At 38.4% G+C, this 26,471-nt stretch overlaps 2 protein-coding genes across 2 annotated transcripts; one reads left to right on the plus strand and one right to left on the minus strand.

Annotated features, from left to right (window-relative positions):
• The first annotated feature begins 1,265 nt into the window (after positions 1 to 1,265).
• LOC140238710 (arylsulfatase B-like) lies at positions 1,266 to 12,856 on the plus strand. The gene is made up of 7 exons (XM_072318607.1): positions 1,266 to 1,529; positions 2,482 to 2,668; positions 3,227 to 3,402; positions 6,051 to 6,258; positions 8,122 to 8,371; positions 9,024 to 9,211; positions 12,581 to 12,856. Exons 1-7 carry the CDS (start codon positions 1,266 to 1,268, stop codon positions 12,844 to 12,846), a joined length of 1,539 nt encoding a protein of 512 aa, XP_072174708.1. The 3' UTR covers positions 12,847 to 12,856.
• A 6,947-nt stretch (positions 12,857 to 19,803) lies between these two features.
• Positions 19,804 to 21,393, minus strand: LOC140238711 (galactose-3-O-sulfotransferase 2-like). Its single transcript, XM_072318609.1, has 2 exons — positions 21,373 to 21,393; positions 19,804 to 20,979 (listed from the first exon to the last, which is right to left on the minus strand). The coding sequence occupies exons 1-2, from the start codon at positions 21,391 to 21,393 to the stop codon at positions 19,804 to 19,806; spliced, it is 1,197 nt and encodes a 398-aa protein (XP_072174710.1).
• Between the last annotated feature and the right edge of the window lie 5,078 nt (positions 21,394 to 26,471).

Raw genomic sequence — 26,471 nt, forward strand, 5'->3', positions numbered from 1 at the left:
TACGTTAACAACAACGAAAGCCAAAAAAATACAGAGACCCGCACGTAGATGGCGTCAATATTCGGTACACGAATTGTACGCCAGAAAATCTAATAACAACAACAACAACAATAACACGCAGAAGATGAGGAGTGAAGCAATACGGACACTTACAGACCTGATTTTAAGGACGGATGTCGGTGGGTTTTTGACATAATTAAAAAAAAAATATGCATACTGATTATTGAATGATTATCATAGATTACGGGGTCTCATTATATTTCAGTTTTCCACTATTAATAAAGATACACGTGTATTCATTAAGGAAACGTACACCCACAGCTGAAAATAACAACGTCTGCGAAGGAGTAGCCGTGCAGCCGCTGTCGCTTCGCGACAGCGGCTGCGTGTAGTTAGTAGTACCGTAGCCCGACCAGACGCTGTAAGTACGCTGTGCGAATTTATAGTTAGTAGTACCGTAGTAGATCATCTGAATGTCTTTTTAAGTTTTTTCTTCTTCTTCTTCTTCCTGTTCAGTACAGTCCACCCTTGGTGTATTGTCGTACTGTTGGCAGGCATGGTGTGGAGGTGTTTATGTACAGTGCAGGTTAAAATGACTACATTTTCTACAGTGAGGCTAAAAACATCCCATTCCCTTCTAGTGGAGTTGAATATCCTGCACTGCACCGCTTGCTTAAACTGAGCTAAAATGGTGCAGTTGAAGGTATCCTGGGGCAGAGCATTCCATAGTCTGATTGTGTTTGGGAAGAATGTCCTTTGCATTTGGTAGCTAACTGTTCGTGCATATGGAATAAAGAACTTGTGAGAATGTCCGCGGAAGAAGGGTGTATGATGTCTGGGGGTATGTCAATGAGTGAGTAGATGATGCGGTATTATAAAAGCATTACTACGTTGAATTGAGCCCTGCGCTCTTGAAGTGTACTGTAGGCCAATGTAACTGGTGAAGTACCTGGTGAAGTAACTGGTGAAGCACCGGCGCGGCCCAAGGCCAAAGCGTGAAAGGGCCCGGCCCTTGAAAGGGCAAGGTCAAACACGACAAACGCGAAGAGTTCGGGCCACGGTATTGGGAAAAGAATATGACACAGAATATGTAGAGTATCTATTCATTTGAAAATGCAAGCAGAAATTAGGCTTTCATTTACATTTGTCGATCTATTAATGAACATTGTTGTCTTTGTTTAAAGCACACACTTTTCACAGTGCCAAATGAGGACCGATGTTAATTACTCTGTCTGTCTTTCTGCCAGAACAGGTTTCAGGACATGATGTATTCCATCTCGCCCTCATTGCTCCACTGCTGCTTCCTACTGCTGCAATGCCTCGCTTCAATTCATTGCGCACCATCGAGACCAAACATCGTCTTCATCCTGGCAGATGATTATGGTTACCATGACATCGGTTACCATGGCTCAGAGATCAAAACTCCCAATCTGGATAAACTGGCTGCTGAAGGTGTAAAACTGGAGAACTACTATGTGCAGCCAATTTGCACACCGACAAGGAGCCAGTTGATGAGTGGGAAATACCAGGTTTGGGAAAGCTTCATTATCAGTAAAGAAACAAATATGATAACAAAATGTTTAAAAAGCACACACACACACACACACACACACAACTAAACTTACTTGTTTCCTTGTGAAATGTCCTCAGTTTAGCTATTTCAATTACACATATTGAGGTCAGTTATTATACTACCATTTTATCATGATCCACAGTGCATGCACATTGACTCAATCATGCCATTCTATAACTGGATACTAGATTTGTTCTACATTATTGAAGAGAAATGTGCCCAATCAAGTGTGAATTCTCTTGAAAAACAGGTAAATTAGCCAAAAGTTAAGAAAGGAGATCGGCAACTAATTAAAGAAAGAAATAGCCATAACGTGTCGAAATTTGCAGACTTGTGGTCCAAGTCCCACATAAAGGAAAATGTGCAAATCCTAAGTAAATTTGTTTCTCGCTTTCTTTGTTCTTTTTTATCAGCAAAAATATATCTTTTGTGTTTCTTAACATAAAATGCATATGAGCTGTTGCTAGCCCATAATAAAGAGTTTGTTGTCGGAGAGTTGTAGATACAATACTTGTTTGTGTCTTAGATTTTTCAAGTTTGTTTTCCTGTTTAGTTGTTATTGTGTTTTGACTTGTATATTTTGGTTTTGATGTAATTATTTTTTTTTTGTTTACACTTATGCAAATATGTTTTCGATGTGTAATTGTTATATTTATGTTAACAGGGCTCTTTTTAAAAGCAGGCCTTTTGGCTCTGAAAAGACTACCCTGTTTTTAAAGAAGACTGAATAAATAAATAAATAAATATAAGTAATATCTGTCTTACAATTGATTTCAACTCAAATTAAAAAAAAAAAAGAAGAAGCTTGTATGGGTCATCTATAATGAGTATGATATGAATTTGACTTTATATTATGAGAAATTCATTCTGTCTTGTTTGCTAATTTTTGACTGATCTCAATTATTCAGATTCACACAGGGTTACAGCATAGCATCATATGGTCACCCCAGCCAAGCTGCCTTCCTGTGGAGGACCCCACCCTAGCTGACCAGCTCCTGAAGGTGGGGTACGCTACACACATCGTGGGCAAGTGGCATCTTGGATTCTACAAGAGGGCCTGCTGGCCCACCAGGAGGGGCTTCCAAACATTCTTTGGTGAGACAAACATCCCCTTGAGTTTCAGGGTTCAAACCCCAGAATATGGCACTAGTGTCCCTGAGTAAATTGCTTTTTAACCATTATCTCCGAATTTCAGTAATTTCCATAGATTCAATGTATGGCACTTAACTCTGTTGGCATTAGCAATGAGTCCATATTATACACAACACTTTGATAACACCTTGTTGGATATTAGGAAGACTTGCCCATTAAAAACACTCCTATCTTTCTGGGACTAAGGACTACCAGTCTTTCCAGTATGTAAATTTGCCAATCTACATTGCACGTGAGGTTAACCCCAAAAGAGATATATCACCAAATGGATAGTTATTTGATTTAGTTGTTGTATTTAGGACTGCTGCTAGGATCCATGCTGGCTTTGGGGACACAATAAGAATCCATGAAACTGAAGAAAATTCAAACCTCAAGAATCCATCTACAAGGTATTTAATAGCGAGGCCACCAAACTGTGCTCTGTCATAGATCCTGTCTACCAGTAATTCCTAAACTGATCAATGAGCTCAAACACCAGACATGCTCTTTGTTCACATCCAGACTACCTCACAGGTTCAGAAGATTACTACAAACACACTCACCCATCCAACGGCTGGAATGGCAAGGACCTCCGAGATGGTGAGACGGAAGTGGAAGATGAATACAAGGGAAAATATTCTACTCACGTCTTTGCCAAGAGAGCGGAGGAAATCATCCACAACCATGATGCTACTCAGGTATACATAAAAGATTTAAATCTTAATGTGTCAGACCCAAAACCCCTAACGTGCCAGACGTTTTTACCCAACGCCAGAAAGTTTGCGAACTGGATTGACAATGTAATTTAAAACTGCCATATCTTTGAAACTATTGACTGTTTTGAATTGAGTTCTACACAACAAATATCAAGAAATAATTGGTCTTTTGTGTCATGAAGTCAGTTTGCTGTAATATCTATCTGAACCTGAAATATTGCAGAAATAATCGATATCATTAAAAAATTAATATAAATTTTTGTGTAGTATGTAAAGAAAGAGTCAGTCGTGATTTTTCTTCAATAGAACGCTCCCTTGACTCTGTGAGAAAGTTTTAGAGCTACATTTCCTCTTTCAAATGATAACAAATTTGTCTTCTAGAGTTGTATAATTCCAAAGATATTGGCAGTTCAATTTGTCTTCCCAATTTCTTTTTCTGCCTCGGTAATTCATTCCCAAATCTGAGTCCTTTAGTCCCAGATCTTGTATTTGAAACTAAAGTAAATCCCGGGTCCTGGAATAGTGTCTTTTGTCCACTTGAGAAGGAAGCACCTGTGTACTAATCCCGGGCACACTCTATTGAAATCGGCAGGCCTTTGTTTACAGGTCTACTTTCCGTCCACTGTACATGTGCATAGACAAGAACAAAAGAGTGTTCTTCCTTTGTATATATGCTAGCGTGGGGACGATTAGTGAAGTTCACCAAGACAAAAGGATGAAAGACTTGACCAACGAACGAAAGCTTGACCCTCTTTGAGGGACAAAATGAAAGCTGCTCCTGCAGGAGAGCACCCAAGCAGAACAAAGCGAGTTGAAATGCATAGACAACACACGCAGATTCAGTAGCATACACATGCATGGTTTATCAATGAGAATTTTGATCTATACACAGCTCGCAGAGGATGCGCTCTCTGCGGATTTTCCTGACGCGAAAAAAATACATCTAGCTGAAAAAACACATATTCACTCAAAATTTTCCTATGTAAGTATACTCATATTTTTAGTGGAAATGATGGCTATGCTAATCAGCTGCCAGTACATATCAGTGGCAGTTTCTTGGTGTAATGTTATTATGGTACCACAAGAACTTAAATGACCAATGTTTTTCTCGCTCTTCTTAGTCGCCGATCAGCGACCATGGCACGTCAGGACTAAGGTCGCTGTTCGGGACCATGGCACGTTAAGAGTTAAACGTACCTTCTGAGTCACTTTTCTTTTGTTTTATTTTACAGCCATTTGGTACTCAGATATCTCCAACTTTCATCCCAGCTTTTCAATGTTTGTTTATCATGGGGGTTTGCTTCCCAGTCACTTGCATGTTTCTCTGTTGGTAATATCATGAATTTAATTGTTGGTGTTGCCTCTTGAACTCGTGTAGGTATGCATTGCATGATCTTGATCAGACTTAACTTAATTTCATTATATGCACAACAAATCCATGATCAATGCAAGTGGTTTCATTGAATTAAGTTGCTTTTCTTTAATCATGCAATAATATGTAGGCCTATTGCTTTTTATAAGGGCTAAATATTGTTAGTGACAGAGCATTGCTTGTTTGACAGAGGTAAAAAAAAGGATATCATGTATGTTGTGTGACATCGATTCCCCATGACCAATTTCAGAGTTATGTTGCACAATTGTAAATGTGCACAAAGCAAATGATATTCAGAGGGCCCAATGTACATGAATGTGTAACGGACAGTTTAGATCACGACTACTGTAATGGCCTGCTCTACGGTGCTACTGCTACCCAGATTGAGAAATTACAGTGGGTTCAGAATGCAGCCACCAGACTTGCCACAGGCACATCCAAATTTTCCCACATGCAACCTGTCCTCCGTCAACTGAACTGGCTTCCCATCAGGTCCAGGATCCACTACAAGATACTTCTGCTCACTTTCAAATGTATCCATGGTCTTGCCCCTCCTTACTTATCTGAACTCATAACCATCCGTCACCCATCCCGGTACGACCTCCACTCTTCACAAGGTATCACACTGAATCACCCAACTTCCAAGATGCTGGCCACACTTGGTGATAAAGCATTTTCATCTTGCTGCTCCCAAACTGTGGAATCAACTACCCAAAACTCTCCGCAACCAGCAATCTCTCGTCACCTTCTAAAAACCCACTTGTTCCGTTAATATCAATAATCCACTGGTAAAGTGCATTTGAACATGTACACTGTATGTTTATGGAAAATGCGCTATATAAATGTATTATTATTATTATTATTATCATTATTATTATTATTATTATTATTATTATTATTATTATTATTATTATTATTATTATTATTATTATTATTATTATTATTATTATCATTATCATTATTATTATTGTCATCATTATTATTATTATTGTTGTTATTATTATTATTATTATTATTATTATTATTATTATTATTATTATTATTATTATTATCATTATTATTATTATTGTTATTATTATTATCATAAATGAATGACATTTACAACAGGAAATACAAAATTTACAGAAACAGATGTGCACTCCTCCAACCACTTGATGGTTATATGTGAGTTGCTGCAGAAATGTTATTCTTGTTCTTAGCCAATACTTTTTTTCTTTTTTTTTAATTTACGTGAGTATTTGTTTTCTTTTCCCTCCAGCCATTGTTTTTGTACATCCCTTTTCAAGCCGTCCATAGCCCGCTCCAAGTCCCCGTCTCATACACAGAGCAGTACAGCTTCATTCAGAACGAAGCAAGACGTCAGTACGCCGGAATGGTGTCTTGCATGGATGAAGCTGTGGGAAATATCACACAAGCCTTGAAAGAGACTAAGCTTTGGGATGATACAGTTCTCATATTTTCCACAGGTATACCATATATCAGACCTTGTCTTCTTCTTTTTTATGGAGGGAGGGGGATTATGAATGGAGTGAAAGAACTGCTTCCTTTCAGTTATTCAGTTGAGGAATCACATCATAGGCCATGAAGTTCATTTTTCAGTTCATTTCAGTTCAGATCATTTTGGATAAAGCATCTTAAAAAGCTTCCACAATTACGCACTTTACGGTTAGACAAAGGTATGAAATATGAACATATTGAAGAATAATGAAGTGAAGATATGCTGGAAAGATGGAAGGTTGAGCAGGAATTTACATTCTGAACATCATTTGTTGTGACAGTAATATGTGGGGGTCATCCAACAAGACCCATACCCACAAGTCATATGACCCATGAGTTTGACACTTAAAAAGGGTCCATGAGTCATACAGCCCATGAGTTGGACACGAGGCAAATAAGGCCGTGGGTCGACACTGGGTAAAAACAGCCCAAGAGTTAGAAATGTGTCAGTCTCTTGGGCCTTATTTGCTTGGTGTCAAATTCATGGGCTGTATGATTCATTGGTGTACGTCGGTCTCGTCTAGGCTGATTAGTAATACAAAGTGATCCTTTTTTTTTAAATTTGAGTTTTTGATGTCCTGCTGTTAGAAATTTCTCTGCTTTCATGAAATGTGATATACATGTAATTATGAGCATTAGGAATTGGCCTATTTTTTTACATGCCTACTGTCTTGCACACATGGAGGCATCTGAATTTCAGAACCGATACTAGTATCTTTTTTCAACTACATTGTATGTTTGTCATACGACTGACTGCTGTAAAATTTCTATGCTTTCTATGTTTTCTAGGCTTTTGGAAATAGAGTACATGTCAAATCATATACAGAAAAGCCTACCATTTCTATGCAAGGTTATTGGAAATAGAATCTTAAAAATTATAGAATTTTAAAAAGCTTACCATACCTGTTCAGGGATATTGGAAATAAAAGAAAACAAATACATTATTGGAAAGTCTACTATTCTGTTCAAGATAATTGGAAATAATAAAATGTAAAAACTAGAGAAGCACTCTGAGAGCGCAGACCTCCGCCAAGCATGCAGCTCATTTCCACCACTGATCTTGTTCTTCGATAGAGATATCAGTGATTTCCACCCATACATACTTTATAGCATTGTGTGCTGAAAGTAGCCCAATTTCCCAATATAGAAGCCTTTGTTACGTCATAAACCCTCAGCTGCACAGCGCGCCTCCCCCTAGCCGAAACTAGAGCACGCACTTTAGTGCGCGCATGCAAACCTCAAATACGCGCAGCCTGAACTGCCAAATTCATTGACCTTACCTGCCAAAATATAAAAAATCCTTCATAAATTCCCACAAAATTCTCGGATCACTACCAAAAGTTAATCGTTTGGTACTTGTGTCATTCTCAACCTTTCCTGCAAGTTTCATCCCAATCCGTTTACTATTTTTTGAGTTATTTTGCACATGGACAAACTAACTAACTAACTATCTAACGAACAAACACACAAACCAACGGTAATGAAAACATAACCTCCTCCCTTGGCGGAGATATCATTAGAAAGCTTTTCATTTCTGTGCAAGGTTATTGGGAGTAAAAAATGAAAAGTTATACATGAATATTACTGGAAAGTACTCTGTAGAGGAGTATTGCACTTATTATTGAAGAGCTTAGAGGCATTATTTACCAGTTGTAGATGAAACAAGTATAGTCGCCTATCTCTTAATCTCTATTTCCATGTCTTAATCTCTATAGTCACCTGTCTTAATCTCTATTTCCATGTCTTAATCTCTATAGTCACCTGTCTTAATCTCTATAGTCACCTGTCTTAATCTCTATTTCCATGTCTTCTACCATTGCATCTCAACCAAGATAATGGAGGACAAATTCTTTCAGGAGGAAACAACTGGCCCCTTCGGGGTTGGAAGAAATCCCTGTGGGAAGGGGGTGTGCATGGGGTGGGGTTCGTCGCCAGCCCCCTCTTGAACCCATCAGTGAGAGGTACAGTCAGCAAGGAGCTGATTCACGTCAGTGATTGGTATCCCACCCTGGTGCAGGGCGTGGCAGGGGGTACAGTCAACAGCTCCGCCCTAGATGGATACAACGTCTGGAATGCGATCAGGTTGGTATTCCCTACATGACAGATTTGAGAAGCAAACTGCCAATATGGTTCCATTCATAACTAATCTCTGCCCTTCTTTTACTCATTGTGAAAAACAAGTAATGAAAATGGATGTCCAGGTGTAACCATTGAGTTGATGACTGATGTAGAATTCAAGTTTGTTGTCTCGTATGAGTCTGCTGCAGACGTTTACATTGGGTAAGACATTGTAGCAGCTGTACTGGTGTCATACGTGTATGGGTCTAGTGCAAATGTTTATATTGGTAAGAAGTTGATAGCTACTTAATACCGTAACACCTGCGTGTGTTGTGTCATATGAGTCTTATGCAGATGCTTACATTTAGTAAGAATTTGGTATGAAGATTATTTCACATTTATGAAATATGTCCCCACCTAATGCCCAATGAATATCAAAATGGACACTTGTTTGCTTTGGAAGACATTTACTCATGGAATATCATCTTTAAAGGAAAGGAAATTTGTGTTGGATGACTTCTGTGAGTAAAAGGAGTTACACTGTGTGTTGGAAATGAAATATCATCATTTTGTGTAGATCCAGATGTTTTGGGTATGAAAAACCATGTAAACTGTTGTAGATTTATGTCGAAAGGCAATACCTCATTCATGATATTCTCATTCTGCTTTCTTCCAGGACTGGGTCTGCGTCTCCCCGCCACGAACTCCTACACAACATCGATCCTCTTAGATATTGGCCATCTAATTCTGTCGCAGCGTGCAAGGAGGCCAATGATGCCTCACCTATCCTCCCCAGCAAATTCAACCAGTCCATCAGGGCGGCCATCCGGTACAAGGACTGGAAGTTGATCACTGGTCAGCCAGGTATGCGGTCTCTTCTTCACATCCTGTGTCAGGGGGGTGTCTTATGGATACCCACATACTGACCATTGCTGATCAACTTGGGTGAACCACAAAATGTCAACATTATTCCTCTGCTTCCAAGAGTGCATGTGCAGGAGTTAAACAAACCACGTGCTATGTTTTGCACCCTCTTCTCTGCAGAGGAGTGCGGTCGTGATTTGACAAAAAGGTGTATGTCTGAAAAATATCATGTTTTTGGTTTTTACCATTTGCAGAGATGCCAAGTTCCAAAAATTTCTATGCGTGAGATTTTCATGACTTGGCGTCTTCGGCGCGAGAGCATTCGCGCGAGCGAGTGAGCGAAGCGACCGAGTGGGGGAATCAGGAGCACGGTAGGGAGCTTTTTCAATTCTTAGCCGCCATAGTTTTGGTTGAGACCTAATTTCAGGTTTCTAACATTTTTTGGTGAGATAATGTGAAACCTCTTATGGAATATGAAAGAGCATATAATTCCATGAGGAATTCAACGTTATTTGATGAAAATTGGTTTTTAAATGGCTGAGATATCCAAAAGAGAGTGATTCTAATAAGTGTGGGACCCACACTTTATTGCGATCGCTTTGTTTTACTTTGTTTTTGGATGTTTCAGTCATTCTAAACCCGATTTTCATCAAATAAACTTTGAATTCCTCTTACAGTGGTATGCTCTGTACTATTTCATAAGTGTTTTCTTAGTATCTCGCAAAAAGTTAAAAGCCCAATTCTCATCTCCACCAATACTGTACTATCCCTTTAATGTGATGTGATCTGGTGCATACTTAAGTGACTATTTTTAACTTATTTTGAAAGACAAAAGGGATATATACCTTCAATTGCAAATATCACGTTAATCCTTTGACCTATGCTCCCGATGCGTGAGAAAAATGGTTGCCATGCGTGAGATCGTGAGACGGACCCTAAATGCGTGGGTCTCACACAGAATGCGTGAGACTTGGTAGCTCTGCCATTTGGAGGTTTTCGATGCCAAAATTTTCATGTGACCAACTTTCGTAAGTCATAGAGCCTTCGTTTCCGAGATATTTGGGGCTATCTCTGTATTATTTTATCAGTTTTCCTGCTTTTGATTTGGCAAAAAGGTGTATCTGTATACATATACCTTTTTGCCAAATTAAATGCACAATTTCTCACGGTGTATGTGAAGATACACCTTTTTGTCAAAATAGCATGGGTTGCAGTCCCTGTAAATGTGGTTTGGCAAAAGGTGTATGTCTTTAAAAGTGCTAATTCGGAAGTATTTTTTAAAGTTTGATGCAAGAAAATTATCAGGAAATGAAATTTGAAGTGTATGCTAAATCCTGGAATTAAATCCCTGAGCGCTGCACAGTTTAGATGGCTTCTACGGTCAAGGAAACTGCCAAAACTTTGAAGTCGATTTTCTCGGCTTTGTAGTCGTTGTAAAAAGGCAGACATACACCTTTTTGCCAAAACACGACCGAGTGGGTTCATTAACATCAATACTTTCTGGACATTGCAGCATCACATTACTCTTTTCCAACGTATGATCTTTGACATGCATGAATTTTTACTCTCTCGATCACACAGGGGGATTTCATTTCATGTCCTATATCATATTCCTTACTCCCTCAACCCATAATGTGTCAAGATACATATTGTACGTAACTTAACTTGCCAAACTTTTTTTCATCAGCATCCAGTTCCTGTGATGTCAACTCATATATACGGGAACCTGGTATATCAGGTTCCCAAAATGTAGACAAGAGTGTCTGTATTCATGGCCTGCATTCATATGCATGTTATGCTGACCAGGAAAATGACTTTGATTGAATGATTACCATTTTTAGCTCACCTGAGCCAAAGGCTCAAGTGAGCTATTGCGATCGCCCTTCGTGCGGCGTCCGTCGTGCGTCGTGTGTCGTCCGTCGTCCGTCGTCCGTCGTGCGTAAACTTTTTACATTTTCATCTTCTTCTTGAAAACCCCAAAACCGATTTTCATCAAACTTGGCAGGTAGCATCCCTAGGGGGTTAGGATCTCAATTTCTTAAAATGGGCACCATGCCCCACCCAGGGGGCCCCCAGGGGGGCCCAAACCCCCAAAATTAAGGAATCTGTAAAAATCTTCTTCTCTAGAACCAGAAGTGATAGAGCTAAGTTAATACTGTGAGTTAGTACATTGATGACTGTAGTTTCAAGTTTGTTCATGGTAGAATCAGGGGTGCCCCCCTTGGGACCCAGGGGAGCGGGGTGGGGAGGGGTCCTAATGGGGCCTAAATTGTACATTTTCATCTTCTTCTTGAGAACCCCATGACCCATTTTCACCAAACTTGGCAGGTAGCATCCCTAGGGGGTTAGGATCTCAATTTGTTAAAATGGGCACCATGCCCCACCCAGGGGGCCCCTAGGGGGGCCCAAACCCCCCAAAATGAAGGAATCTTTAAAAATCTTCTCTAGAATCAGAAGTTATAGAGCTAAGATAATACTATGAGTGAGTACATTAATGACTGTAGTTTCGAGTTTGTTCATAGCAGATCCAGGGGTGCCCCTCGGGGGGGGGGGGGGGGGGGGGTGGGGTTGGGAAGGTCCAAATGGGGGCCTGAATTATACATTTTCATCTTCTTCCTGAAAACAACATGATGGATTTTCGTCAAACTTGGCAGGTAGCATCCCTATGGGGTCAGGATCTCAATTTATCAAAATGGGCACCATGCCTCACCCAGAGGGCCCCAGGGGGCCCCATCCCCCCAAATTAAGGAATCTTCAAAAATTTGGGCCCTTATTGTACATTTTCATCTTCTACTTGAGAATGCCTGGTCAAATTTTAGTAGAGCTGTGACTAATTTAGATCAGTGACTGCGTGAAAGGTGAACTTGCGATACTCAGGTGAGCGCTAGACCCGCGGGTCTCTTGTTTATAATATGAATATGTTCTTTTTCTGTACCAAACTGTGTGTATTTTTATCTAATGTATCTTTTTCCAACATAGCAGTTCACTTGTTTTGATAGAAAACTTGTATGAAGATGTACGTAACCATCAAGGCTGAGCTCACTAAGTTTGACTTCTGCTGACCCCATTTGCGAGTTCTTATGGTGTGTAACTATTAAGAGTTTGTGAGACCCTCAGCACACGCTCTATTCATACCTCGTGTTTGATCGATATTTTGCATTGTTCAATTGCAAATGTAGTCGACCTTCGAAAGGGGATACACTTACAGCTAAACTGCTTTCGCTCAGGGTTTTCATTTCTGATATATTCATACTGACTAAATACTTGACCTTTCAACAATGCAGAGATTTCATTTTATACCTAACTTGGTAAGGTCTCTTCATCTGTTAAAACAATTCTTACATGATATTTCCAACTCTTATCTGGCAGGTAATGGGAGCTGGATTCCTACCCCGGACTCAGGTCTACACCCCTTCCACCCAGTCGCGCCCCCGGGCAAGAACCTCTGGCTCTTCAACATCAGGGAAGACCCCACAGAGAAGACAGACCTGTCCGATCAGAACCGCGAGATGGTGGCGTTCCTCTTGGACCGGCTCCAGGTCTACTACCAGTCTTCCGTTCCCGTAAACTGGCCCAAGTGTGATCCCAACGCTAACCCAGCTCTCCATAACGACACGTGGACCAACTGGGAATGAATGTGAAGTACTTGTACCCTCTAAAAATCGTGTCTTCACCATATCCTAACAATTAATGTGAAATGATATCAAACTTATGCAGATAGTTAATCAGTCTTATTCACTGCCAAGTACCTAGTACATATTATTGCTTTGCTTTAGCCCACGAAATGCAATACTGTGCCATGCTTTCCCATACTTCTACTTCTGTTTTCATTTTATATATAAATATAAATATAAATATAGATATAAATATAAATATAAATATAAATATAAATATAAATATAAATATAAATATAAATATGAATATATATATATATATATATATATATATATATATATATATATATATATATATAAATTTATATATATATATATATATATATATATATATATATATACTCCTAGATGGGTCATTTGGAAGACATTTCCATTTGTTTTATATGCAAATTTTAAAATACATGTTCAATGGCAATTTACGCAATGGAGACACGAAAATTATCTCCTTAATGACCAGTTGTCTCCCTAATGAAGACACTTCCCCCCAATATGTCTCCCTAAGGTGCCAACTAGGGATATATATATACATATAGATAGATAGATAGATATATATATATATATACATATAGATATATAGATATATATATATATATATATATATATATATATGTATATATATATATATATATATATATATATATATCTATATATATATATATATATATATATATATATATATATATATATATATATATATTATATACTGCAAGAGGCTGAAAAATAACAGGCAATGAAGTACAGACACTTCGGCATTTCTACTTATTATCTGTTTGTTTATGTGTTGTTGTTATCATTACGTCATGTTTACTGAGCAGAGATCGACCTTGAGAAGTGATACTGGCCTTTTAGTCTATATAATGTGTATAGATTTTGCGAAAAGTCATAGTTTACCAGGACAATTCCATGAGGTTAAAATAGTGTGTGCTTAACGCAACAAGGTGTTCTACAATGCTGATACAAGAAGTAATAGCAAGATAATAAGTGGTAAGTAAAGTTGATGATTACATTATACTCTTGAGTGCTTTCAGGAAATTTATGATGATACCACATTCCTACAATGCATCCAAATTGTTGTGTTTTGTTTTGTTTTTCTTTGGGGCATTGTATTTGTCAGCACATCGTTTGGTCTAGGAGGTCAAGATTAATATGTATTACAGATTGAGATGGTGAGAGGGAATGGAAATTAACAACTTACTTATTTAGTTGATATAAAGAACATATTGCTGATGTAAAAGTCAATGGGGGAGAAATACTCGCATTAGATAGAGCCCTGCAGGTAGAGACTGTTGAGGAAACAGTGGCACTTGCAATCACTGAACAAAGTTTGTGAATGATTGATTTTAGAAAGTTGGATTTAGAGGATAAGAAATGGCAGGAGACAGTGGAGGAAGTCATAAATATTCATCAGTTTAAAATTACATATTCATTAGATGAATCCTTGATTTTGATTGGTTGAAATTGAGGGCGTAAATTAGCAATGACCTTCATCTGTTCAAAAATAATACTAAGCTGCCACCATATAGTACCCAATGTGCCCCATAGTACTAAACGACTTTCGTTTGGTATGTAGCGGTACATATTTACATGCACTGGAAAAGGCTAGGCTTCCATAGAACAAGAGGTGAACTTTGTCCGATGCGAGCGCAGTGCAAATATTAAAGGGTTGGTATTGGTGGAGATGAGGATTGGGATTTGATTTTTTGCGAGATTCCAAGAAACCACATATGAAATAGTACAGAGCATATCATTCTAAGAGGAGTTCAAAGTTTATCAGATGAAAATCAGTTTTAGAGTGGGTGAGACATCCAAAAACAATTTGGAAAGTAAAATTAAGAAAAATTAGAATTTGCTCCGTTTTGGATATCTCAGCCATTTCAAAACCAATTTTTATCAGATAAATGTGGAATCCCTCTTAAAATTACGTGCTCTTTCATATTTCATAAGAGGTTTCTCACTATCTCTCTCACACACACACACACACACACACACACCCACACAAATGTTAGCAACCTGAAGTTAAGTCTCAATCAAAACTATACGATCCATTTAAGGGTGGCTCAGATGACATTTTGCTCAGAATGTGTTAGTGTGTAAATTGGCCAGCACGGAATCTAACCTCCATGCTATGAATTGAAGGTGAGATCCTACAGGGCAAATTATATCAACTATGCCACGAAAAGCATTCAATATCTTGGCCCTGTTTCATAAAGCTGTTCGTAAAGTTATGAACGACTGGAATATGAAGCGCCAATATGTGTGCCCATTTTTTTCCCCTTACATTTTAACAAAGTACAACTGTATGTCAATATTTCATCTCCATCGGGGCAAAACTACACTTTCAACTAAAAATATGTGTTAAAATGTAAGAATAATCATTACCATCTGCAAATTTCAACTTTAGCTATTGAAATTAACAATGATTAGGAAACCCACTTGGCTTGCCATATTTAATTCATTTTGTAAAGTCGTGCCCAACTTTACAAACAGCTTTAGGACCCTGTATACACTACATGTATTATGTCATTTCCACTGGTATGAACGGTCTCTAGTTTTTCCTTGACCAAACTTTGACAATCCGATGTAGTCATACTAATTATGTCACAGCAGACGATGTTTCCCTTTTACCTCATTACCATACTCAACAATTTTCACATGTAGGAAGTTCATGTATAAGTTTTATTTTGATAAATACAGAAATAAAGCAAGACAAAGGTAACTTCATGACAATCAGAGAAAACATGAGAATCATTTTATATCATTTTGAAATTTTACCCATACATTTTTTTTTTCCTTGAAGAGTACAGTGCACTCCCGTTATAACGAGCACGGTCATAACAAAATTACGGTTAAAACGAAGTAAAAATTCAGGCCGCAACATTATCCTTTCTATGTATTTTTGTTTTGTATTTGTTATATTTTGTTATATTGGTTATTCGTTGTAATGAAATTTTAATTTAATGGAAGAAAACTGCCGGTCCCGAAGACTTTGTTGTAATGGGACTCCACTGTACTACTAGTTACAGTCGCAAATGATAAAGACTTTGATCACAAAACAAATTAATGAGATGTTTGTGATTAAAGCTGCCAAACAACAAATAATTTCATACAAAAATCTGGAATAATTTCACTTGTAACTTTAAAAATATTTCTTATGTAACAAGTAAGGTATCACTGGAATGATTTTATTTTGCTCTATTTGCATAATGATGGACTTACTTCAAAGTGTTCAAAATTGGCATTGAACCTTTCTTTTTTTTGATTGCGATAAAACTCTTCATTATGCAGATCTGATGAGCTGAAGAAATCGTGCTGTCACAAATCTCCAAAGTGCTTTCAGTTTCACACATCAAGTTTCATAAACTTTTCTACTTGACATGGATTCAAGAAAACAGAACTACATCTTTCCCATCGAACTAAATCTAAGGTTGTGGCAATAAGTGATGATTTTGTGTAGGGAGGGGGCTTATAAAATTTTATTGTGAATCGTTAAGATTTCATGATTTTGTTAGCTACTGTTCATACGGAGAGTTTTAAGGTACATGTAGTTTCACTATTGCCTTGTCCAATTTGTGTAATCATGCACACTGTCACGTATAACTATTGGTTGTGGCCAATTTTGTTTCAGTGGACTTACGAATTCAGTGACTTTCTTATTTGATATCCGATTATGAAGAAAATGGAACTATTTTCTGTTGTTCTCATCAAAGTTAAATTGCATGCATCAATGCAGTTTCCGCTGTAAAGAGAAACTAAATAGTGTCATAAAATAGCATCACTTGATGTATAATCGACACTTAAATCTTCTAACATCAAGGCTGAAGTTTCACCATTTTTCAGAAGAACCATATATGTACCAATAAGACTGTTTTGAACAGTGTGTGTGTGTGTGTGTGTAAAATATCTTTATATTGGAAAAAATAAAGAAATCCAGGTGGATATTTTATTTGATAGTAAAATAATGTGTCTTTTTCTTTCTTTCTTTCTTTCTTTCTTTCTTTCTTTCTTTCTTTCTTTTTTTTTGGGGGGTGTTACATGTCTTGATCTTGGTGCAGTACTAGTTCTCTGAAGATCAAGTAGGGCATACATGTATTCACTCAATAAACTTGATGTGGATGTACGATCGTGTTTTTGATTTTTTCATATCCATTTGACGTGACCGATGGGCAAATGTCCCTTTTGCTTTCATAAGAATTATAGTCTCCCAAGTCAAAAATGACCAATACTATCATTCATTCATTCATTCATTCATTCATTCATTCATTCATTCATTCATTCATTCATTCATTTTATTTCAAACACGATGATAATTTTAAGGACTTTGCTCAGCCACTGGCTATTCTTCAAATCCGTGTTGCATACAGTGTGCAGACGGGGGGTGGGGAGGAGGGCACATACACTCGGTCCCGTTGCAGTATTAGTTCCCTATAGATCAAGTAGGGAATACATGTATTTCCTGAATAAAGTTACTTCCACTACAGGTACGTTGTCAATGACATCAATAAAACTTGATATGGATGTACGATCGTTTTCTTCACATCCATTTGACGTGACCGATGGGCAAATATCCCTTTTGCTTTCTTAAGAATTATAGTCTTCTAAGTAAAAAAATGACCCAAACTATCATTCATTCATTCATTCATTCATTCATTCATTCATTTTATTTCAAACACGATGATAAAAGGACTTTATTGATCAGCCACTGGCTATTATTCTCCAAGTCCGTGCTGCACACAGTGTGGCAGACGGAAACATTGCGCAGTAGATTCAGAGTACAAAAATAGAGGAAAAACATTTAAAAGATAAAAGCAAGGACACCGTATGAGCCTACCTCCACACCATTCGGTGTTCAAGATAGCAATGAAAACGTAAGGTCAATTTGGGGATTTTTTGTTTCGTTTTTTTTTTTCTTTATTCTGAAGTTTGGTACATTTTTGCTCTTTGTTTGATTCTTTGTTTGTGGGGGTGAGTGGCATTCTACCTAAACATCTTTCAATTTTGAGCATGCAGTTTTTGTAACAGGTAGATCATGAAATGGAATACAGTATGAAAGAAGAAGAACAGGTGGAGCTTGAAATAATTAAAAATAGAAGGTCAAAGAGAAGGGTTGTCGCTGATTGCAAACGATACTTGCCCTCTTCACATGCAAGATGAGTGTACTACGTTTGCATTTTGCAGATCAATGGCTTTTCAAGGACTTAATGAAACGGGAACGTTGCGAACTTTTTTTTTTTTTTTTTTTTTTTTTTTTTAAACAGGATGATCAGTTTTCCTCGTGTTCAAGATCACATAGACTTGAATCATTGGATGAATGCATGTATGGGTGCTGAAATGTCCATGTAGAACTACACATTGCTCGGGGTGATGTTTATTGTTCTGAAGATTCGTTATTCCGAACACACAAATTCCCAATACCTAGACGTTCGTTAATCCAAAATGAAAAGAAGGTGCTCGAAAACAAACGTTCGGAATTACGAACCTTCTTTCGGTTTTTAGCTCACCTGAGCCAAAGGCTCAAGTGAGCTATTGCGATCGCCCTTCGTCCGGCGTCCGTCGTGCGTCGTCCGTCGTCCGTCGTCCGTCGTCCGTCGTCCGTCGTGCGTAAACTTTTTACATTTTCATCTTCTTCTTGAAAACCTCAGGACCGATTTTCATCAAACTTGGTAGGTAGCATCCCTAGTGGGTTAGAAACTCAATTTATTAAAATGGGCACCATGCCCCACCCAGGGGGCCCCCAGGGGGCCCAACCCCCCCCCCCCCCAAAAAAAAAAATAAGGAATCTGTAAAAATCTTCTTCTCTAGAACCAGAAGTGATGGAGCTAAGTTAATACTATGAGTTAGTACATTGATGACTGTAGTTTCAAGTTTGTTCATGGCAGAATCAGGGGTGCCCCCCTTGGGACCCAGGGGAGGGGGGTGAGGAGGGGTCCTAATGGGGCCTAAATTGTACATTTTTATCTTCTTCTCTAGAACCCCATGACCCATTTTCACCAAACTTGGCAGGTAGCATCCCTAAGGGGTTAGGATCTCAATTTGTTAAAATGGGCACCATGCCCCACCCAGGGGGCCCCCAGGGGGCCCAAACCCCCCAAATGAAGGAATCTTTAAAAATCTTCTCTAGAATCAGAAGTTACAGTGTATAGAGCTAAGATAATACTATGAGTGAGTACATTAATGACTGTAGTTTTGAGTTTGTTCATAGGAGATCCAGGGGTGCCCCTCTTGGGGGCAGGGGTGGGGGGGGGGGTGGTTGGGAAGGTCCAAATGGGGGCCTGAATCGAACATTTTCATCTTCTTCCTGAAAACCTCATGATGGATTTTCGTCAAACTTGGCAGGTAGCATCCCTAGGTCTAGGGGGTCAGGATCTAAATTTATCAAAATGGGCACCATGCCCCACACAGAGGGCCCCAGGGGCCCCAATCCCCAATAATTAAGGAATCTTAAAAAATTTGGGCCCTTATTGTACATTTTCATCTTCTACTTGAGAATGCCTGGTCAAATTTTGGTAGAGCTGTGAATAATTTAGATTAGTGACTGCGTGAAAGGTGAACTTGCGATACTCGGGTGAGCGCTAGACCCGCGGGTCTCTTGTTTGATTACGAAACGAACCTTCGGAAAAACTTTTTTTTTTGTTATTATTGAATCTTCGGAATAACGAACCATATTTCATATTCGGATCAACAAATCTTCGGAGTGACGAACTTAATTACACATGTATTACATTTTCGAAAATATTTGTCAACTTTTAAGAGTATGAATCGCTCTCTGACATGCTTTAATTCTTCGAGGAAAGAGTCCAAATATCAGTTTATGTTTCTTGTGATAAAACTTGTTTTTCTTTCAATGAAACTGCTTTCACACCATGTCATATCAGCAGTTAATGTATTCATTGCCATGCTCTCGAGGAAAGTGTCCAAATATCAACATATATTTCTTGTGTCCTCTTGATTGCTCTGACGTTGCACCACCTTTACATTACTCACTCCATCGAGGTTTTGACAAAATCCAGTTGAATTTGTCACCGAGTAGGCATACACTTTTCTAAACTTTGTCTTTTTGCTCTGCAAACCACACGTTTTCTGATGAACAGACAGCATATCGCGAAAACGTATCAGATCACTCTCAAGCTTGCTGCCATACTCGGCAAGTTTCCGCCACAAAGTCTGGTTGAAATGCCTGTAGAGAGCGACGTCGGCCATATTCCACGCGCTGATCTTGACTCGCTGCTTTTCAGTGATCTCCGATTTAGCGACTCGCTCGTTCGCCCGGATGTACAAGATGTCGGAGAAGTCCCAGCCCATGAGGCGTTTTAAAAGCAACAACGACTCGTCAAAATATTCCAGTAGGAGAACCAGGTCGAGTTCGCTTTCCAAAATGCGTAGAGTGTCGTTAATCACCGTTTTGTTCGTGTGAATCCGGTCGTCGGCACTCAAATCGTACCACTGACCATTTCGTATGTAATATTTACAATTTCCGCGAAATGATTTCACATACGAAGTAGTACTTCGGAAGAATTCGTCGATTTCGGAAGATCCATTTTTCCCTTTGATTTTCGGGTTACACTTGAAAAAGAAGAATGTGGACTCCCACTGCTGAACTGGATCGCGAAGAATTGTGATGTACTTCGTGTCTGGTCTCATGACAAGTTTAAAAAACTTCAAACTGGGGAGAAACCGGCAGTGTGCAGTCATAAAGTCGTAATTTCTGTAGTTGTCATAGTCGCCATCTTGGACACCGATTGGTGGAAAAATCTCTCTTAACCTGGTTGGAATGTGTTGAAGAAATTGCCCAATTTTGAAACGGTCTTTCTTGTACAAAAGAAAGGATAGGTTGCGAGTGTAACCGTATCGGTTTAGAATGTTTCCAACGGTAGTACTGCCAGTCTTGTGCGTTTTCACGAAGAGCAGAGACGTCGTCAGCTTGGGGCTGCTGGGGCTTGAGGGGGAAAGTTGACTGCTGGCCGTCGTCGCTTGGTCGCTGCGGCGCGGCACACCTTTTGGTATGCCATAACGAGGAAGATTCCTCTGGGATGATTGATTATGCAGATGATACGATAACACCAGAACACCGACCACAAGGAGAAACAGGAATGATCGCTGATCGATGAAAGAAAGAGAAGGAGAAGACCAAAGTGATGCATGATTATTACTATTTCACTGTTTTCTAAATGCAGCATCAAACTGTTATTATTGGGAGGGGTATTGCGCGAAGAAGGGAGGGTAAATGGTCCTGAAAGAGGCCCTTTTCCATGGACCGCACCACACACCTATACATACAACCATACTAATCAGTAGATTATCTAGAACTTTTTTTTTATGCATGCAATCATCAAGATAGGGTTCGTCACACTTCCAGGACAAGATGATGAGAACATAGTTGTATACTTTTGATAATGATAGCGATAACAAAATTTGATTTAAACAAATCTATATGAAATGCAGGAGAAATCCAATAAAAGAGGCTATAATCATAATATATAGATTTGATACCTTCGTTACCGTATTGTCCATCTCGTCATTTCGTTCCCTGTGTAATTAACTGACCGTCCATTCTTCATCGTTCAATCTGCGCGGGATCAACGGGCATGCATGCTTAACACTCCTGCAAATGTACTCGTATTTGTCTATAGCCAACGCCTGAAAAGGTCATACGCTCAAATTGGAATTTGAATCTCTGTTTGCGGGGATCTATCACATGATAAAATGTGAGCTTCTGATAAAGCGGCGTTAGACTTTTTAGTTTCAACGTGTTTGTTTTCTAATCAGTAATTGTACAGTGTGGACGTCACCACTTCATCATGTTCATATGCGTTTGATTAATAGCTTTTGCGCCAGTCATCGCTGTTTGGATCATTTTCCATGTGAATTTTTAGAATTTCTACAATGTTGTCCTAGGGGTCGAGCTCTCCTTTTATCCTCTGATCTCATTCTGTCATTTTTTATTCACAAATATACGCAGCCCACAACATTCTGTTACCAACTGCAGTATAAACATTTTGCAAGGTGATGTCTCCAATTTGACCGAAGAGCATTGGAGAAGCACGTTGATAGAATTGAATCGCACACATAAATGAATGATGTGATAAACAGTCCGAATATGTTACCAAAATAGATTGTGAATATGTTCGCATTATGTTTTGGGTTTGGGGCGTGTATCCGTCTTCCTCTTTCAACGCATATAATAATAGCTTGTTCGACATTGTTCAATATGGCTTGTCGACTAAGGTAAACATCGCGAGTGAACAGTAACATTGCCATAGTAGCAAGAATCGTCATTATTCAATTTGGACTGAACTTTTCCAAAGAATATAAACAACTATGTAGTTTAATAACAACAGTCATACCACTGTTCATGTAACCATGAAATATGTTGTGATATTATATCTCACCACCTGTCAAGTGCAGTGTGTACTTCGTGTCAAAGTCCTATCTCAGGGTCTTTTCAGACAGTGCACACCAAATCTTTGCAAATTAGTTCCACCTTCTGATTAAATATTGGCAGAAATGTATTTGCAATCATCGACTTCTGGGGTTTTTGTTTTTGTTTTTATTTTTAACTAATAAGCTGTGGTTTAGAATCAATAGTTCTGATCACCTGTAAGTAGTTGTCAGATAAAATAGTCAACCAAGAGAAAAACGGTATTGTTCGGTATTGCTTATTCTAAACGAAGAATACGGTTTAAATGTACCTCAGTTCTTGAAATTTAAAAAAAAAAATTGTTTTCTACTTTTCCTTTTAACCGAGCTTCGACGTGTCACGGCCTTCATCATAATATACCAGGAGAACACGCATTACATAATTGTCTATAGATGGCATACTGTGCCATGATGTAAATAAGTGTAATATCATACAGCGTAATATGGTATAATTCAAAAATGATAAAAAATCTTCTGAAATTACCTTGCAAAAATCATTTAAAGTATAGATTAGCACAAATCAATCAATTACTCCAACACAAAGATGCAATAGAACATCATTTCATCAACAGAAACGTGTTGCGTATTACAAAAGAATATAGAAAAATTGATTCAATTCCTGTACCATACTTGCGAAGCATCATAGTTCCACTGTGCCATAATCTTATACATGAAGTAGGCCTATATAATATGTTGGCTACAGCCATATCTATAGTCGACTTAAATCTGGATGAGGAATTGATAATATATCTGGGTATTATCAATAGAATACAGTAACTGAAACAACCTCTGAATTGTGTCTTCTTTCGGGTCCGGTGTCCGTAGCAATGATGAATTGTATGAAATTACCTGCGGGGCATAATAATATAATTATGTGGTTGGGTTGTCGAACGCCTTGCATTACAGCAGTTCGCGCATAGCACGCGCAGACTAACGATTTGTCAACAAAATGTTAAAATATAATGCTAAATTTTCAAAGTACATATTCCCTCGACTTATTATGATATTTAATGTTTCAGATAATATCACTCCCAATCATGTCTTCTGAAGGATTTTAGTTAAGTGCTCTTATCTTGTTTTACAGTATGTTGAATTCTCTTTCCATGTTCACATCTTTTTTTTTTTCATTTTTATCGAGCCCATCGGAGGCAGTGCGGGCAGACCAAGGGATCGCCTGCGGCGTTTATCCGTCCGTCGTCCGTCCGTAACGCTACAAAAACTTAAATAACTCTCTACTGAGGACTTCAATTTCAATCAAACTTGGAGGGAAGAGTGGTTATACAAAGTAACACATTTTACCAAACATGAAGGTCACCTCAAGGTCAAGGGTCACAGACAGGGGTCAATGAACTTTTAGGGCCCAATGTTAAAGGGACTGTACAATACTTTAACTGGTTGAGGTGGGGATTCATGTTTTGAACATTCCTAAGAGAGATAATGAGAAACCTCTTCTGAAATATGAAAGAGCATGTAATTTTAAGAAAGATTCAACGTTTATTTGATGAAAATTGGTTTTCAAATGGCTGAGATATCCAAAAAAGTTATAATAATAAAAGGCGACAGGCCACGCCTTTTATTAAGATCTCTTTGTTTCACCTTGTTTTTGGATATCTCAGCCATTTCAAAACCGATTTTCATCAAATAAACTTTTGATACCCCTTAGAATTGCATGCTCTTTGACATCTTATAGAGTGGTTTCTGAATATCTCGCAAAACTTTAAAAGCTAAATCCTCATAAAAATGTTTGGAATAAAAACAATTTGATAAGAGAGTTTCTCGTCGTGTTTGCTAATTTCTATATGTGAAATCTAGAGTGTTCTTTATGTCATGCATGAGTGAGCATACATTCAACACAAAACAACAAAGCACATAAACGTATACATAAGATAGAGAAATTGTCAAAATCTCGTTTCACATCCCCAAAATGACTTTTGTGTCTTTTGAAAAAGTGACACTTTTGTCTTATCTGTGTGCTCACTTACTCATTATCCAACAGATCATTCTCATATACACACACAGATTTAGTCGATTAGTGTAGATACAACCTCTTCGTTAAAAAGCTTACGCTATCTGATTGGGGGAGAGTTACTTTTTTGCTGGTGTATAATTACTTGGGGCGATACAAATAGAATACATCAAGGCGCCTACCTACGAAGACACAATCACTATCCGTGAAATGGGACATATACATGTACCGGAAACACTGTTATTTATTGTCTGCTATAATATTGTACAAAGCTAGATTTAGACCTAAATGAAGTTAAATGACGGGTGCAACTACTTCCATACTTGATGATGATGATGTTCCACAGCATTTGTATGGCGCCATAGATCTGTCATAGAAACATTCAAAGGCGCAGACTCCTCCAAGACTCCTCTATACTTCTTGGCTTTGTGCAAACAAATCGATCAAGTCTATATTTACCCCCAAAAGAGCAACGTGTAGTTTAAAAAAGAGAGAAAAAGACAGACAGAGAGATAGATAGATAGATAGATAGATAGAGAGATAGATAGATATATAGCGAGAGAGAGACACAGTGGGAGAGCGAGAGATTTTCGCGCCCTCTATAGTATTGTCAAGTCCAGCGATGTTATCTTTCGCCTTGCGATGCTCCAACGCCGCGGCTCTATTTTGTATATTTCAAGAGAATTCCAGACCAAGGAAAAGTTGATCTAATAAGAAAGTCTACATTTTCATAAGCACAGTAGTACCTTTTTTTCTTGGTGGGAGAGGCTGTTTTTTTTTTTTTTGTTTTTTTTTTTTGGGGGGGGGGGGGCAGGGTTTAAATAAGGAAGTTATGAATATGAAAAGTTTCGACAATTTTCACAAAATAGTTCTTTGACAGTCAATATGAATATTCAAATGAGTGAGTTGATGTCATCGACTTACACCTTGCTATGTAGTGTGTACAAGAAATCTTGAAATATCCATTTTTGCTTTAGTCAAACGCAACTTTGCCCAAGTCTCAAATTCTTAGATATCTGACTGATCATTATTTCAAAGTTCTTCAGTCAGGAGTATCCTGATGGTTTACACTTTTTCACTAGTATGCTGAACTGTATTATTTACTCTTTTTGTCCCCGCCGAACGAGTTCGAGCAGGGGACTATGAAACGGGCTCCGTACGTGTGTGTGTCTGTGCGTCCGTCCGTCCGTCCGTCTGTCTGTCCGTCCGTGTGTGCGTCCGTGTGTGATCAAAATGTTCAATTTGCTACTTCTCTGTCATTTATGAGCCAATTTTGATTCTGTTTGCTTTATATGATAGCACTACATGGGAGTTTGAAACTTCAACACAGAATTTCAGTTGTGACCTTTGACCTTGACCTTTGACCTATATTGTACATTTTGTAACAAAATGCTACTCCTTCACCATTTCTAACCCGATTTCGATTCCGTTTGCTTTATGTGATGGCACTAGGTGAGGGCTTCCAAACTCCTACACAGAATTTTGACCTTTGACTTCTTTGACCTTTGACCTTGATTTTTTACCTATATTGTACATTTTGCTACAAAATGCTACTCCTTCGCCATTTCTAACCCGATTTTGATTCCGTTTGCTTTATGTGATGGCACTAGGTGAGAGCTTCCAAACTTCTTCACAGAATTTTGACCTTTGACTTCTTTGACCTTTGACCTTGATTTTTGATGTATATTGTACATTGACTACAAAATGCTACTCCTTCGCCATTTCTACCCCGATTTCGATTCCGTTTACTTTATGTGATGGCTCTAGGTGAGGGCTTCAAAAGTTCTACACAGAATTTTGACCTTTGACTTCTTTGACCTTTGACCTTGATTTTTTACCTATTGTACAATGGCTACAAAATGCTACTCCTTCGCCATTTCTAACCCGATTTCGATTCCGTTTGCTTTATGTGATGGCACTAGGTGAGGGCTTCAAAACTTCTACACAGAATTTTGACCTTTGACTTCTTTGACCTTTGACCTTGATTTTTGACCTATATTGTACATTTTGCTACAAAATGCTACTCCTTCGCCATTTCTAACCCGAATTCGATTCCGTTTGCTTAATGTGATGGCACTAGGTGAGGGCTTCAAAGCGTCTGCACAGAATTTGGACCTTTAACCTTGATTTTTGACTTATATTGTACATTGGCTACAAAATGCTACTCCTTCGCCATTTCTAACCCGATTTCGATTCCGTTTGCTTT

Source organism: Diadema setosum, chromosome 15, assembly GCF_964275005.1.
Source record: "Diadema setosum chromosome 15, eeDiaSeto1, whole genome shotgun sequence".
NCBI lineage: Eukaryota > Metazoa > Echinodermata > Echinoidea > Diadematoida > Diadematidae > Diadema > Diadema setosum.

What these genes read in the sequence shown, in the direction of transcription:
- LOC140238710 (XM_072318607.1), top strand. Translation starts at nt 1,266, where the DNA reads ATGTATTCCATCTCGCCCTCATTGCTCCACTGCTGCTTCCTACTGCTG. An exon ending in AGTTCTCATATTTTCCACAG is followed by an intron (nt 6,259 to 8,121) that starts GTATACCATATA and finishes ATCTCAACCAAG; the next exon opens with ATAATGGAGGACAAATTCTT. An exon ending in GTTGATCACTGGTCAGCCAG is followed by an intron (nt 9,212 to 12,580) that starts GTATGCGGTCTC and finishes CTTATCTGGCAG; the next exon opens with GTAATGGGAGCTGGATTCCT.
- LOC140238711 (XM_072318609.1), bottom strand. Translation starts at nt 21,393, where the DNA reads ATGGACAATACGGTAACGAAG. An exon ending in TGGACAATACGGTAACGAAG is followed by an intron (nt 20,980 to 21,372) that starts GTATCAAATCTA and finishes TTCATCGATCAG; the next exon opens with CGATCATTCCTGTTTCTCCT.